This window comes from Etheostoma cragini, chromosome 1, assembly GCF_013103735.1.
Source record: "Etheostoma cragini isolate CJK2018 chromosome 1, CSU_Ecrag_1.0, whole genome shotgun sequence".
Taxonomy (NCBI): Eukaryota; Metazoa; Chordata; class Actinopteri; order Perciformes; family Percidae; genus Etheostoma; species Etheostoma cragini.
In genome coordinates this window covers 28,811,339-28,826,315 of record NC_048407.1, presented here as the reverse complement: position 1 = coordinate 28,826,315, position 14,977 = coordinate 28,811,339, and the positions used below count along the sequence as shown (strand labels likewise).

Genomic DNA, 14,977 nt, shown 5'->3' with positions numbered 1-14,977 from the left:
GTCATGAGTGATAATTGAGAGGGATTACTTTTTTATTAGTCTACATATATATATATATTATATATATTAATTGCTATATAGTGTACCTTTTTAACAAACAAAAGGTAAAGTTACATTAAACATATAAAAGATAAAATATCAGAAAAATAAATAAATAAATCAGTCTGGTAATGATGGTAAATAATGGTCCATTATAAAAATCTTGAAGAAAGGGAAAAACTAGTAGTGATCTTGTAGTTCTTTATTTAAATAAAACAGGATGGTATAGCATCATTTCATTAGTGAGGAAGAGTGTACTCAAAGGCAATTGTGCTGAGCATTTTAATACCTTTTAGATTTTTCTGTATTTTAGTAACCTCACTGAATGGAAACAAACCTTATAGACGTATGATGAAAATACTCTAAGCTTTGCCTTTAGCTGGCCTCATGTTGACTCCCTGATGGATGTTTTCATTGTGACTAACAAATCCTTCTCAAATTAGATTTTCTTGGGATATAATTTAAATCAGATGCATCTGTGATGACTTGCTTTGAATTAAGGTGCATTTTTAAAACAATTTTCCCTTTGGCCATTTGTTGTGACTGTTGCTTAGTGCAGGACATAAAACATGCTGAGAGGGAAACTGTTGTGTTGCCGAGCAGGACAGAAAGGAACGATATAATCGTTAACATTTAAACATCCTGTTGTATTTGAATTGGTGCTGAAAAGCGAGCCTGTTTCACAAAGTTAGCCAAAGAGAACAGGGACATAACATGGTGGGGGAAGATCCAAAACCGTTCCAAATGGGGAACCAACGAGGAACTCCCAGAGCAGTCCGACAGAGCAGTAACCACATCAAATTTTTGTTTTCTCATACTAATGACACATGCACGTTTTGTTTGAGTGGGAAGCCCTCTTTTATTAAGCAACTGTAGGAAGGCATTGGGAAACAGATGAGTGTATCAGCGCACACGGGGCAACAAGCACATGTTAATAAGCTGTTTAATTTAAAATGTTCAATGTGTTAACCTTGCCTGATTGCTGCATTTCCAAACGTGGTTAGAAAACTATGGGAGACTCGTTACCTCCAGGGCTGATGTTATATGTGAATAACTGGGGTTAAAATCCCGTTTCTGGTGAGCAAATGAATGAGCTTGGCTTTCAGTCTGGGGTTTATTTTGGACACCGCAAACACTGTGTACAAAACTTAAATTTATTACACCAACTCTGCTCCAGTTGCATCTATATGTCCACGTTCCTCTTTCTCTATCTCTCTTCTGCCCACTTTCCAGAAACACACACACACACACACACACACACACACACTAAGCTCTTTTAAAGGAGCACAGCACCATTTTACAGAAAATGCCTTATCGCGCTGATGTGACGAAGCCCAACCCAAACATCATTTCTAAATATTGGTCCACACAAGGCTCAGCACGTCAGGTATCGTCAGGTATCGTCACGTTCCGTCGGGTCCTGTCGGGCTCGGTTCGGGTATCCGTGCTCTAGTTTGAAATGGGTTGATAGCTTGCCTTGGCCCCAAACAGCTATATACAGTATTTCTTAGGATGATTAAATATGAAAAAATTGAATGATGTTACTAACTCATTGTACCCCAAAATAACTTACAAAAAAACCCTAGAGCACTTAAAAAATGCAACACAACAGTGTTCTACAGTAACCTGACAGAAATGTTACTGGTTACCACAATTAAGACATTATGCAATATAATTCATTCAACTATCCAATGTTAGAGTTGAAAGCTCCACCTTTAACAGATGTTAAGTAAATTGAATCGTGCTGAAATTGCCTCTGTTTCTTCTCTTTAAGTAAACATTCGAATGCAGGACTATTACTGTAGGGTATTAATAGTTTTACTATAAATAGTTAATAGTTTTACTTTAGAATGTAAATGTGCCCAACATATCCAAGTCACAGCAACTCATGGTCAGAAACACCGGTGAAATACACTTAGCGAAGGTATTCATCATATTGAACACATCCCAATTGAATCAACCTTCAATGTGAAGCACAACCTTGTGTCCTTAGCAATAGTGTGAAGTATATCAGATAAACGATTCTCAAGATTTTTAGATTTAAAACTCGGGTTCCATTGTAGTTTGTATGGGCCGAAAAGGAGACCTTTGGAAACGACTCAGACACCCACTTCACTCACATTGGTTAGGTAGGCTAACATACCTTTTGAGAATAAAAAAAAAAAACTGGACTTACTTTTGCAATTTTTGTACTTTCTCCACATTATATTCTGTATTTCCAGTTTATACATCCATGATTTTCAACTGCAGATTAATGTTGGAATGTTATCTGCTTCCTGTTTACACCGGCATCTACATGCCCAGTGTATGCAAATGAACATTTGAAATGCGTTTTTGGACGTGTTAGTGTAGACGGAGGAAATTTATGATACAGCACCTTGACAGTTGTGCGGACAGAGAATATTTTTTCTTTCAAAGCTACCTAAAAATGAAAGCGTAGTAGTGTGGGAAACTAAAAGTGTCATTTGAACCCTGTAAGAGGTCAGCCAGAGTGAAGGGAAGCCGGTCAGGTTGCAGCAGAGCGTGCACGCACGCGCACACACACACACACACACACAACACACAACACACACACACACACACAAATTCCTTGCCTTATGTGACTATCCCTCTTGACCTCTCTCACAGCCTAATTTTAAACTTTATCAAATTTAGATTATTTTGTTTGGGTTTTTTAATATTGGGTTGTTATTTTAGTACTTTTAAAAATGTAATGAAAAGTGATAAGCTGGATTGCTTTGAGTCAAAACACATTCACCTTTTTGCTATAACACTCCAAATTAATTTTATTCTCCTGAGATGTCTATAAAACCTCAAGAGTGTCCAGAAAAATTATAGGCCTGTGAAAGCCAAATGGACAATTCTGTCATGTCAAGGAAAATCTTCCCCCGGTCTAATGAATAAGTCGTCTTTAATGCAAAGCACTGTGTCAGACCCAGTGGCAGCTGGTTGAATTAATTTCAGCAGGTGCTATACTAAAAAATGAAGCAGACTTTTTGCTGACATTTTTACGAACCAATTGTTTACAAAACACATTGCGTGTTTTACCTCTGTCACCTCTCTGTTACCTCTGTCGTGGTAGCAGCATGCCATGCAAGGATTTTTATTTTTATTTTTATTTTTATTTTTATTTTTATTTTTATTTTTATTTTTATTTTTATTTTTATTTTTATTTTTATTTTTATTTTTATTTTTATTTTTATTTTTATTTTTATTTATTTATTTATTTATTTATTTATTTATTTATTTCAGGACAATGCACATTGATGAACATGCACAACAGTACACGTAAATGTGCCAGATTGTAGCCTGAGGGCTAATTTCCATCTGCTTGCTGGTTGCGGGTTGTTTTCAGCTCTATTGGCCAGCAAAAGAGAACAGACGGATCTGTGAATAGAGCTAAATGCAGAAAAAAAGTTATACTAGTAGAATGTAATTGGAAGACAGGACAGTGACCTGGGGTATACAGACAAATGAACACTGGAAGGGATTCAAAGCAAGTATGTGAATGTTCTTAGGTGGACTGGATGAAGCATAACAAAATCAAAGATTGTATTAGCTTAAGTACATAGTTAGGACTCACAGGGTTGTATGCTTGAATACCGGTTAAAATGAGAAATTAATATTTTATATTCAAGCACAGTTCCATTAAAAAAAGTATTAACTTTTGTCAGACAACATCTCTCACACACACAGTTGTGCTCTGATGCTTTCATCTCTTTTTACATCCACTTGTTTGTATTAAATGACTGTCCTGTGACTGGATTATGTAAAACCCATTCTGTAGATTAATTTAACAAGCAACAACTTGACTCAGTAAGTGAAGTCAGATGATCTAACCTGATGCCCATCTAGTGGTTTAAAAAGAGATTAGTCATTTCTTGAGAAGTTGCCTCTTCAGATTCCTGTCTTAATCAAGCCATTGGACTTTGAACACTTCTCAGGCCTTTGATGATTGTGGCAGACTGACTCCAATTATATTTCTTACTGAATGAATGGATTTTGCCTTACTTAGTATTGGGGCAGTGTGGAATATTCTTCCACGCTGTCATTTTCAACAATATTTGGCAGCATTTATAGTGTTTGAATGTATTTGCTACCTCCTCGGGGAAGGCCCAGGAATAGGTGGAGAGATTATATCTCCACGCTGGCCTGAGAACACCTCGGGGTCCCCCAGTCAGAGTCCTGCCAGCAGCGCTGAAGTTGGCTCCCTGCTACTGCTTCTGGCTGGAATGGCAATGATGCCGCGGGCAAGGACACTAAGCTTTGGGTAGTTGAGTTGCTGATTTCTCCACCTACGTAATAAGCTGTTTAAAATTTTAAATGTTCAGTGCCTTATCGCGCTGATGTGACCGAGCCCGACCCAAACCCAAACATCATTTCTAACGATCTGTCCGAACCCAGCCTTGCCCTTCGGGTTCCGTGGGCCTCGACCTGGTAGCCATCCTCCATGGCTCTCCATACACTATGTTTCTCCAAGTATACACATATGTGTACATGTCTACGGGGAGAGAGAGTGGGTGTAGGAGGGAGAGCACGAGAAAAAACAAGGGGTTAAAACAGAGCGGGTGTGGGTGGCTGTTCCCGGCTAGAAGTTTTTTTTTCTCTCATCACTCATTGAGTGTCATTCAGTGTGACAGTTAAATAAGCTGAGACATTTTTTCTGTGTTTGCAGGAGAACCTGCTGCAGTCTGTGCTACCAGTCTACATCTCCATGAAGATGAAGCTTGCAATCATGGAACGCTTGCAAGACTGTAAAGACAAAGAAGAACAACAACGACTGGTCAAAGATAACAACTTCCACAGTCTTTATGTCAAGAGGCACGAGAACGTCAGGTACAATCACAAACCACCTTTGAAATATATGGAAAGTCATGGATTTTTCTGATTTATTGATCACTAAATAGTCTTTTTTATAAAGGATCACCCTATCATGGAACCCTGATTTTACTGGTCAAACCATGCACTTAAGGGATGGTCAAAATGCCTGAGCAGCCATCAAGATCTTTTTAAAAACATGCAGATGTCTTCAAAAAGATTTTTTTGCAAAGTATCAGAAGTACTGTATATTGACTGACCTGCCTAAGATTTTGAAAGAGACTGTGGCCTGAACTTGCAGTGCTTACAAATTGTAACAGGAGATAGGTTCCCAATTGCTAAAACTTGTGAAAAGGTGACTTAAGATAAATTATGACTGGTAAAAAAAGAGAAAAAGATGTCTTGCTTTTTGAACTTTTAATCTTTAAAGCGGGCTAAACGTATACGTCTACATATCCCAAAAGTGCAGTTCTTTAATCAGACTTATTTCATTTCCCTATCTGTCTACTGCTTTGTCTGTATTTGCAATTTAAAAAAATTGTAGTTGTTTTCAGGGAAACTTATATTTATGCTTTTTCTATGCACATCACTTCATCATACATACGTAGATTGGGCACGGAAGCAAAAACTGTGCACACACAAAGTAGATTTCTCTGACCATTCGGGAGATTAGTATATGTCTGTTTTCAGAGCAGTGACCCAGTTTCAGCTCTTCATTTTACGGGGGTTTCATTAACTTAGCAAGTGATGACAGATATTTGGTAAGCTTAAACTGAACCTTGGCAGATGGCTCACTAGCTTTTTTTGGGTGAGGGGGAGGGGGGTAAATGTAGGCAAGACACAGCCTTTGCCTCACCTCAATGAGGGATTGTATTATGGTGTTTCTTAAGAACAAAATGAATACATTGGAAGAAAGCTTAGTTGTGGCTTATTTAGCTTTTCATTTTTTCAGCTGTGATAAGTTTAATAAAAAATGTAATTCTGGCATAAAATTAAACTGAAATGGCAACACAGATAGTTAAAACATACAGAAAGTGATTGGACTGTTGATATCCACTTAGGCACTCTTGTCTTTCAAAAGATTTAGACACAAAATCTTATTGGTCTTTGCTAATCAAGAGGTCATTGTGAAGGCATCAGACCTGTTGGCTGCCATGTTCATTTAGTAAGAAGGTGTTGAATGATAGCCTACGTGAAACCCTGACCCATCCCTATAATTACCTCAGTCAGACCAGTCGTTAAATGACTGTCTCATGAAGCACCTGGCCATTTTCAGTCAGGCAGTGGAACAGGTACACGGTCTGGTTCCCTCTGTTGGTCACCAGACTGGCAGTTTAACTCAAGCCTGGTTGCAATGGCAACCTTTAACCAAGCCGGGGTTATACTCAGGCCAGCCTGTCATGTAGTGCTCTCTGGATATTTGTTTCCCACACACACAGATCAATGAATATTCGTTGTTGTTTGTGAACAGCTTGAATTTTGAATACTTATGTACATAGTTTGAAAGGTTGGGAACCCCATCTCAATGTCAAATAAAATTTATCCCATAATGATAATTATTTACATGCACGGTATTCATCACATTAGCTGAAATTGTCTTGTAGTTCACTGAGTTGAGTATGGTGTTCACTGAGGCTTGCATTGCAATTGTTTAAATGCCAGTTCCCACTGTGGCAAGACATGCTGAGACAGGGAGGCAGGTCAGATGCTAGGTTGGGCTTTTGCCAAACTTCCAGCTGGTGGTGTCTGGGGTCTTTCAGAGGTCAGATGAGTTATCATTGTCCCTCTGTGGTCTGATGGCTGGCAGCTTTATGGAGGCAGAGGCTATGATTCAGCATTGAACCAGACATGCTTTTTTGTTTAGTCACTGATCAGGTCTTCTAGGGGTTAATGGGAGGATGGTCAAGAGCTGTTTTTTGCCTGAAATCCTACATCCCAATTCAGGAGCTATAATGGTCATAATGAGTCACGATGGGCCGACAACGCTGTGCAGAGAAAATCATGCCCAAATTTAGAGGACACAAATGGTGTAAGGCTTCAATGCTTGCCACACTGGTTGACTGCTTAAAGTGCATTCAGGTGGTCCGTATCAGTTTGTAAAGTTGATTGACAGATTGAAAAAGTCAGGGATGATCTCCTATTAATATTTTTTATTAGCTACCTGGACATGCAACTACACAGCATGACATATTACCATTGCTCACCAATATTCATTGTTTAAGTGGAATGCAAACCTGAAAGCACCATTTTGGTATCTGTGAGGTCTCTTTTTGGGTTAGGGTTAGTTGTAGCAAATCTTTTAAGTAGTATTATATTTTAGTGTGTGGAAATTTAAAAAGAGTTCAGTAAGTAAAATAGATTTAGTCTTTGTTGCATATTTTACATGTCAGAACAGACTTTGTTTCTATTTATGTGAGTGTAATTGTGTGTTAACCCTTATTGTACTATTTCTTTCTTTCAGTATTCTATATGCTGACATTGTTGGCTTCACCCGATTGGCTAGTGACTGTTCTCCCAAAGAGCTTGTCATTATGCTCAATGAATTGTTTGGAAAATTTGACCAAATTGCCAAGGTGAGTCATCTAGAATAATGTTACATGACCTCTACGCTTAATTAGCAGTTGACTGTTTACCACTGTTTTTAGCAGTAAAAATCTAAATAATAGAGTAGTGAGGATACTGACAGAAGGATTTCAGCTAAACCTCATACTGGCTGGGAAAATCTGAGTTGGGCAGGGAAACACTCTCTTCTTATCAAATCACAACCAAGGCACTTAGACTGCAGTAGTACAAGACTGCAGTTTTATTGATAGTCTCCCATATCTTTTCTCTCAGGTTGCATAACATGTGGTTAAGCAGACAACTTTTAAATATGTGCTTGATTGCACAAAACTGTATTATTTTGGTTTGACTTCTCATTCCCATTTCTGTATAGGAAAACGAATGCATGAGAATCAAGATTCTTGGAGATTGTTACTACTGCGTGTCAGGGCTGCCGGTCTCTCTGCCTAAACATGCCAAGAACTGCGTCAAAATGGGCCTGGACATGTGTGAAGCCATCAAGTGAGTTTGTGCCAAGCATCAACATTAGGGTTTGGTATCGTTTTTTTTCTCCAATACAGGTTCTAAAGCGATACTTTTAAAACAGAGGCAGTGCCTAAATGGTCCCAGAACCGAAAAAGACAAAAGGGTACTAAACAACAGTCTGCGACATTAAAAGAATGGCTTGTTTATTGCTAAGGCAATATGGTCAAAATTAAAGATTTAATATTAATGTAATAACTACAACTTAGATCAATAACTTATTTCACTAGTAAATTACCAGAGTACGACTACCTGATGGGAAAGTTTATTTTAAAATAACTTTGAATGCACCACAAGGCTACCCGTTTTAGGTCTCTGTTGTTTAATTCCGACAATGGCAGCTGCTGCACTGCAGAGCAGACTGTTACGTCCCAGTGTTAGAATCCTCTACAGAGTTACACTTTCCACAGTTTAACATCAACTGTCAGCATTTAAACTTTAACGGTGTTTAATCCAGCTGCTAGTTAAAGGTAGGCTAACATTACCTGTAGTGTAGTGTAGTCTAAAGTCAGCTACCAAAATAAGGCCCCAAACATTTGGTTCTTATTAGGTCTCGTTACTACTGTTTAGGTATTACCTTTTGGCACGTGTTTTGGTACTCAAACCTAATCACCATCAACCCTGGCTGAATTATTGAGCACGTCTTGATTTTTAACTCTTAACAACATAGAATAAGAGATGTGAGAAGCACACTTAGTTTCAAGATGAATTATGTGAATAAAGTGTGTAAATGCTATTTGTGGAACCTCTCGGAGAATTCTGTAGTGTAGCTATAATGGTCAACTGTAGGGTGAGTTATCTTTGTCATGGCTTGAGTTTAGGGAAAAAAGTTTAGGTTACAGAAAAGTCTTGTACAGTCATGGCAAGAATTGCACATGTTGGAAATGACATGCCATTTTACAAAGTGTATTAAATAAGCAGGAAAGTCTGAGTAAATACTGACTTTGCTCTAGTACATGTTTTTTTAATCAGTAGAGAATAGGACTGTTGAGACACAGTGACACATAAAAGGGCTTCAGATTGTAAAAATAAGGTACCCAACCCTATTCACATAGACACATATGGAATGGCCCGCTGTCTATATTGTGATCCGCCAGGACACTGTTCTGCATATAGAAACGACCTTCAATAGCAGTGAGCTTTAATATTGTTGTGAAACTCCTCCAGGCAGGTGCGGGAGGCTACAGGAGTGGATATCAACATGAGAGTGGGGGTGCACTCAGGCAACGTGCTCTGCGGTGTCATTGGTCTTCGTAAGTGGCAGTTTGACGTGTGGTCACATGATGTCACGCTGGCTAATCATATGGAGTCCGGAGGCCTTCCAGGGTAAAGTTGTATTACTTTTTTGTATTAGTGTTATTAACATTTATACATGTTTATGTATCATATTGTGTAAATTCCGTTATTTTTCTGATGTGGTTTTACCAGTGACCAACTGAAAGCACTTAATGCAATACCAGCATCATTATGAGTTGCATAACCCATGTTGCAAAAAAATTCACTTTTTACTTTAAGCAACTAAGTTGCCGAAGTAAATGTTCAGGTTCAGTTGTTGATGCACAATGCCACTCTGATCAAATGAATTGCATAGAACCAGGTCCATGATAAGATTTTATATGTCACTTACCTTAACACATCCCTAGATCCTTAATAATATATAGTATTTTTTTCAAAACAAGGTATTCTAAATTTTCCGTTTTGAAAAGGATGGATTTATTTTGGAATAAGAATTTATTTCCATGTGTACACTCCATTAATGATACAGAAACATTGCATTTCATACAAAAAAATGAAATATATCCAGAGAGCAACCACAATGGTAAATGTAAGTGTTGTTGCAAACGCTAAGCACAATAAACTAAAAAACGATAAGTGTTACACAAGCCATGCTTAGTATTTCAATCCTTCTCCTTCTCTTTCCCCACTCTGTTAGACGTGTCCACATCACAGAGGCAACTCTGAAGCACCTGAACAAGGCTTATGAAGTGGAAGACGGGGATGGCCACCTTAGAGACCCCTACCTAAAAGAGCTCAACGTCCAAACCTACCTGGTCATTGATCCACGAGTGAGTTCTGTATTCGTATTCCTCAAAAATGCACATTGTGAGGGAAAGAATGAGAAATATGTTGCATTTGAAAACACCTACATTATTTGCTGGTATGGTAACAAAGACGATTTAGAGAAAAATAATAATTGACATAATGTAAATAATTTTAAAACCTGTGATGGTTTGATTATAGACTTATTTGTGTTATTGATTATTTTTGGCCTGATGTTGTTCCTATATGTCCAAACGTTTATTTTACCATTTAAATCCTAAGCATTTTCCTACACTTTTTTGTGGATGTGTGATCCACATTTTAAATGTTTAATATCCAGTTGATTGTCTAAAGTGATTTGCAGTTAACAGGCAGGATGTGTAGTGTTTTTGTCTATAGGGATATAAGGTGTGCTCCCTGCCCCTTTTTAAACAGAATTCACGTGCACAATGAATAATGAATTGCAGACTATTCATTATCAATTGTCAAAATCAGTGTTTTTGTGGATTTCTGAATTTATGTTTTTTTTCACATCACTCTGCCTACAAATTCCCCCCCAGCAGATTTGCTACATAGAAACTTGTTCATACATTGCTCACTTGGAACCGTTTAGGTGACCCATGCACATATCAGCTCTGAGCAATCCTGCAGAATTGGATTTGCCTAGAAATCTAGACGCACCCTAGTGGCAGCAAATGTAATAGTCTTGCCACTCTCTGTTGGCTTGCAAGCTGGAAAAAACAAATTCTGGTCAGGGAGGGATAAACATGAACCAGTGCCTTACACACACTGCACTCTAGAACAGTGATATTAGCAACTAGAGGAAATGAGGTTTCTATTGGCACTGGTGTAAAGTTCACATTGTTTCTACTGGGCTTCAAGCCTGTGTCTCCTCCTCTCTCCCAAATGAATATATATATAGTGTGTGTGTGTGTGTGTGTGTGTGTGTGTGTGTGTGTGTGTGTGTGTGTGTGTGTGTACAGACAGACATACATACAGTACAGGCCAAACATTTGAACACACCTTCTCATTCAATGCTTTCAATCGCCATTGTTTGTCAAGCTAGAATTGGATGGCATCTTCCTGTAAAATGTCTGCTGTAAGATCAGTCTATTGTAAATGCAATGTTGTTGTGTTTGTTTGTGTATTAAGTCTAAGAACCCATCATTGAGCAGCCGTAGTGTGCCTAAACCTCGGGTGAATGATGGTCTGAAGATGAGAGCGTCCGTGCGTATGACCCGTTACCTGGAATCTTGGGGGGCTGTCAAACCTTTTGCCCACCTTCAGAACCGAGAGGGCTTCACCCCTGACGCTATTGTCAATGGCAGGCCACGCTGCAAGGTAAACACTGGGTTGTTGTTAGTTGTTATAGACTGGAGCCCACGTTAATGACTGCACAGATACAAGGCATGGTCTTGCTCTGTTCATTATTTGGTGTACAATGTTCAAAGCTTTACTCAAGTATGACAGACATTAAACTGTTTTTTTAATTGATATTCAGATTTTCTAGTCTTTTGAGAGGTATCTTTAAGAAAAGCAAAATACACACAATGACTAATGATAACCATTTTCTTGTGAGAGGTTCACTTTTTCTTGAATGAAAACGTTGGCTAAATTGGGTTTCCGTTGGTTTGGCCTTTAACACTCTCATATTATGCATTCTCATTGGGTGAATGTTGTCCCTGTCCTTTCCAGGACATCCCTCTGCAATCAGTCCCCGGAAAATTCCCTGACAGGTAGGAACAACTCAGAGCTGCTACAATTTAAAATGAATAAAATAAATTCACGATTTACATTTTGTGACCATTATGATTTTTAACTGTGCATTATGTGCTGCTGCTCACACACTTTCACCCTGGAGTCAGCCTATGTAACACTGTTGCTCAGTAGCATCAAGTGTTTCCCGTTAACGTTCACTTCTGAGACATCAGAATTTTCATGAAATCTGAACATTTCATTAACAATATTTTGTAATACAGTATATCAAAGTGTTAAAAGGATGTTTTAATGCATTTACAGTATTGCCAATGTTCAGCAGTCCACACAGAGATTATCATGTTGTATAAAATGAATGCATTTTGTGGGAGCTTAGACATTTTAAAAGAATGGAAATTCCATCAAAATAAGCATTGTGGTGTTAGTATGTTCAGTCATGTTAGACGACTTTTTACATGTGAGATTCTTTTTTTCACTCACAGTTTCTAACACTTTTTGTGGCTGCAGGGTCACAATTTAAAAAGTTTTAATATACAGTTGATTCTTCTTGATTGTCTAACTAAAAGTGATATTCAGTGAGCAGGCAGGATGTTTAGTGTTTTTGTCTTCATGAGATATAAGGTGTGCTCCCTCCCCCTTTAAACATAATACAAGTGGGTAAAACCTTCAAACTATGAATTGCTCATCAATTATTTAGTAGTTAATGCATGGGAAGGAGTGAAATTGTTCTTAAAATCAAACATTATTTGTCAATAAGTCAGCATATATTCCCAAAGCAAAACAAGTATTAGAGGTGTCAGTTTTAAACTGAAATAAAACCTGCCAATAAAATGTTGTCACCAAGGGTCTGCTTATTACAGCTGTGTTGCTTTGGCAGTCATTCCTGCAGAGTGGTGGGTGTGCTGAGCTCTAAAACAAGACCTTCCATTACCTTTTAAATAATACATTGACAAATTGATTATGGTTGTAGCTAGGGGTTATCATAAACGATTAAGCTAGCGTTTTTTTTTCGATTGACTAATCGACGATTAATTTAGCTCTGTCATTTCTAAAGGAATTTTTTAACTGACGTTATTAAGGACTAGTGATATATCTGAAACAATCTGGCCTGGTTGCACAGTTATTGAAGAAAGTGTTACAGATTGGCGAGACACAGCACAGTTTACCTCAACCTAAAGTAAGTACAGGACATAATCTACACGTGTGAGCTACGTGAGAAGCTGGAAAGGCATAGGTGAGCAGAACTTGCTGTGTTTTGCTGCTGTTATTCTGACTCAAGGGTCCTTTAACAAAGTCTAGAGACTACCACGTTGTTGTTGGCATTAAGAGTAAAATATTCCCACACTTTAGATGACCATGTGCAAGCCTTTTTCTCAACATGTTGGTGCGAGGAATCCATACTTACAAACTGTTGCTGGAGACAGCCATGTTAGTTTTAGATGTGGCGCGTTAACGCAAATTATTTGTCGACGCACTTAGATAATAGATGACGTTGACTACGTTGATTAATTGCGCTATCCCTAGTTGTAGCTTATAATGGTTAATTATCTCTGATCATCTGGTATAGGCAGTAAGCGTATAGACAAATATTTAAAGTGTAGCTACTGATTAGTGGGCAGGACTCACCTACACAAACAGTGTGGGCTGGAGAAATGTAATGAGAAAAGATAAGTGTGTGCCTAAAAGCAAAATCATTCCACCCTGTGAGAATGGAGATTTGTTGTCGGAGGTTGTTAATTTCATTCATGTATTCAGTCCACAATGGCACAGGCAGCAGCTGGTGAACATGTCTACAGCTGAAGTCACAGTGGAATAAGGTGCACCCAATCAAGCTTGATGACATTCCATAGCAGTGTAATTGTTTTCCTGTGGTTAAAAGTAACAGTTATGAATGCACTTCTCCTGTTCACAAGCATTTGTCTAGCTGATGTTTTCGAAAGATATTCACATTTATTTAATCATTGGCCACGTGGGTTTTTTAGGCTTCCCACTGCTCTGTTGTGATGAATTTGTGTTTGTGTTTTACTGTTGGGCCCTGACAGCTTTGAGTCTCTAGAAGAACCGTTCTCCTTGCCTTCCCCCCCGTTCAGCAGCTATAAGTGAGTGGGGCCTTTGTGGCCCGTGAGGTTCTTATACCCTCGGTGCAGTAGTTCTCAACCTTTTGGCTTTTGAAGCCCCCCAAAACAAAACCTAATGGTTACATGCATAAAAGCAACTTGTTTAAAGTGTTACTAGAAAACATGGTGAGCTTTCACTGTGAATAATGTTTTTGAGTTTCCACCATTGTTTTTGTACCCAGGAATCGGTATGCTTCTTGTAGTTTCCCAAAATGAATCATTTAAATATTGTTGAATTGAATGATCCTTGTGGGAGTAGAGTTGAGGCTACAATGACTAATTTATCAACATAGTTAAAAAAGAGATAACATATGACACCATAAATTCCAATGTAACAAATATAATTCACACCAACTTTTTTAAATCATTCTGTGACTCCCACTCCCCCAAAATAAGTTTGTGTGATGTCCAGTTCTATAGGGTGAGAACTATTGCCTTTATTGAGCACCTTGCTGTCCTAGCGCTAACCTGAGCAGTGGTGTAATATTGTGCTTTTCTCACCGTTTCTCACTGCTACCAATTTTGTAACAGGGCGATATATGATCTCAAAAACCCCATGAAACCCGGTAACCTCTGTTAGTGGACTGACATGCTCGTATTAACACTGACCGGGGCTTGTGTGTATCTGGGTCTGTGCATCTGTGTGAGTGTTTCCTTCCTGGTAGAGTAGGGGGTTTACAAGCAGAAGCACTGCAGAAACACTCCAGCTGAATCCCTCAGAGATTATCTAACACACAGCATTCTGCATCCGGCACACTCCTTCGCAGGCACAAACCATATTTCTCTTTTCTCACTAATGCTCAGAATGGCATTAACCTTGTTGCCTCCAAGCACAGCTTAACTGGACCTGAGTAACCCGTATGGCCTGATCTGGTTTTCCAGCATCTGTTCCACTCAGCATGCGTGTTTCACTGTCTGTCCTTCTGCCTTTTCCTAATTGTCTCGGTGCTTTCTGGTGCAGGAACAAATCCCAGAAGAGTAAGTTTGATGAGGAGCTACACAACGAGATGACTACTACCATAGATGAGCTCAGCAGCAAGTAGGACCATCTTTTTTTATTTGTTTTTTTTACAAGTCATCCCTTTTATGCATTAAGTTCATTTCATAAAATAACTGTCTATTGTTCTATTGGTTGACATGTTCAAGCAGGTTCCACTTTGCCC

At 38.6% G+C, this 14,977-nt stretch overlaps 1 protein-coding gene across 5 annotated transcripts in view; it reads left to right on the top strand.

The window, feature by feature from the left end:
• The window catches only part of adcy7 (adenylate cyclase 7), a 59,861-nt gene that overhangs the window by 33,499 nt on the left and 11,385 nt on the right, over positions 1–14,977 (top strand). For 4 of the 5 annotated variants that reach the window (XM_034879821.1, XM_034879798.1, XM_034879805.1 and 1 more), the window contains 9 exons: positions 4,715–4,875; positions 7,319–7,430; positions 7,793–7,920; positions 9,109–9,267; positions 9,875–10,007; positions 11,134–11,322; positions 11,677–11,717; positions 13,740–13,796; positions 14,776–14,853. In XM_034879821.1, coding sequence (XP_034735712.1) covers positions 4,715–4,875; positions 7,319–7,430; positions 7,793–7,920; positions 9,109–9,267; positions 9,875–10,007; positions 11,134–11,322; positions 11,677–11,717; positions 13,740–13,796; positions 14,776–14,853 — 1,058 coding nt within the window. The remainder of the gene's footprint in view (positions 1–4,714; positions 4,876–7,318; positions 7,431–7,792; positions 7,921–9,108; positions 9,268–9,874; positions 10,008–11,133; positions 11,323–11,676; positions 11,718–13,739; positions 13,797–14,775; positions 14,854–14,977) is intronic. The other variant, XM_034879827.1, reaches the window with a different exon arrangement.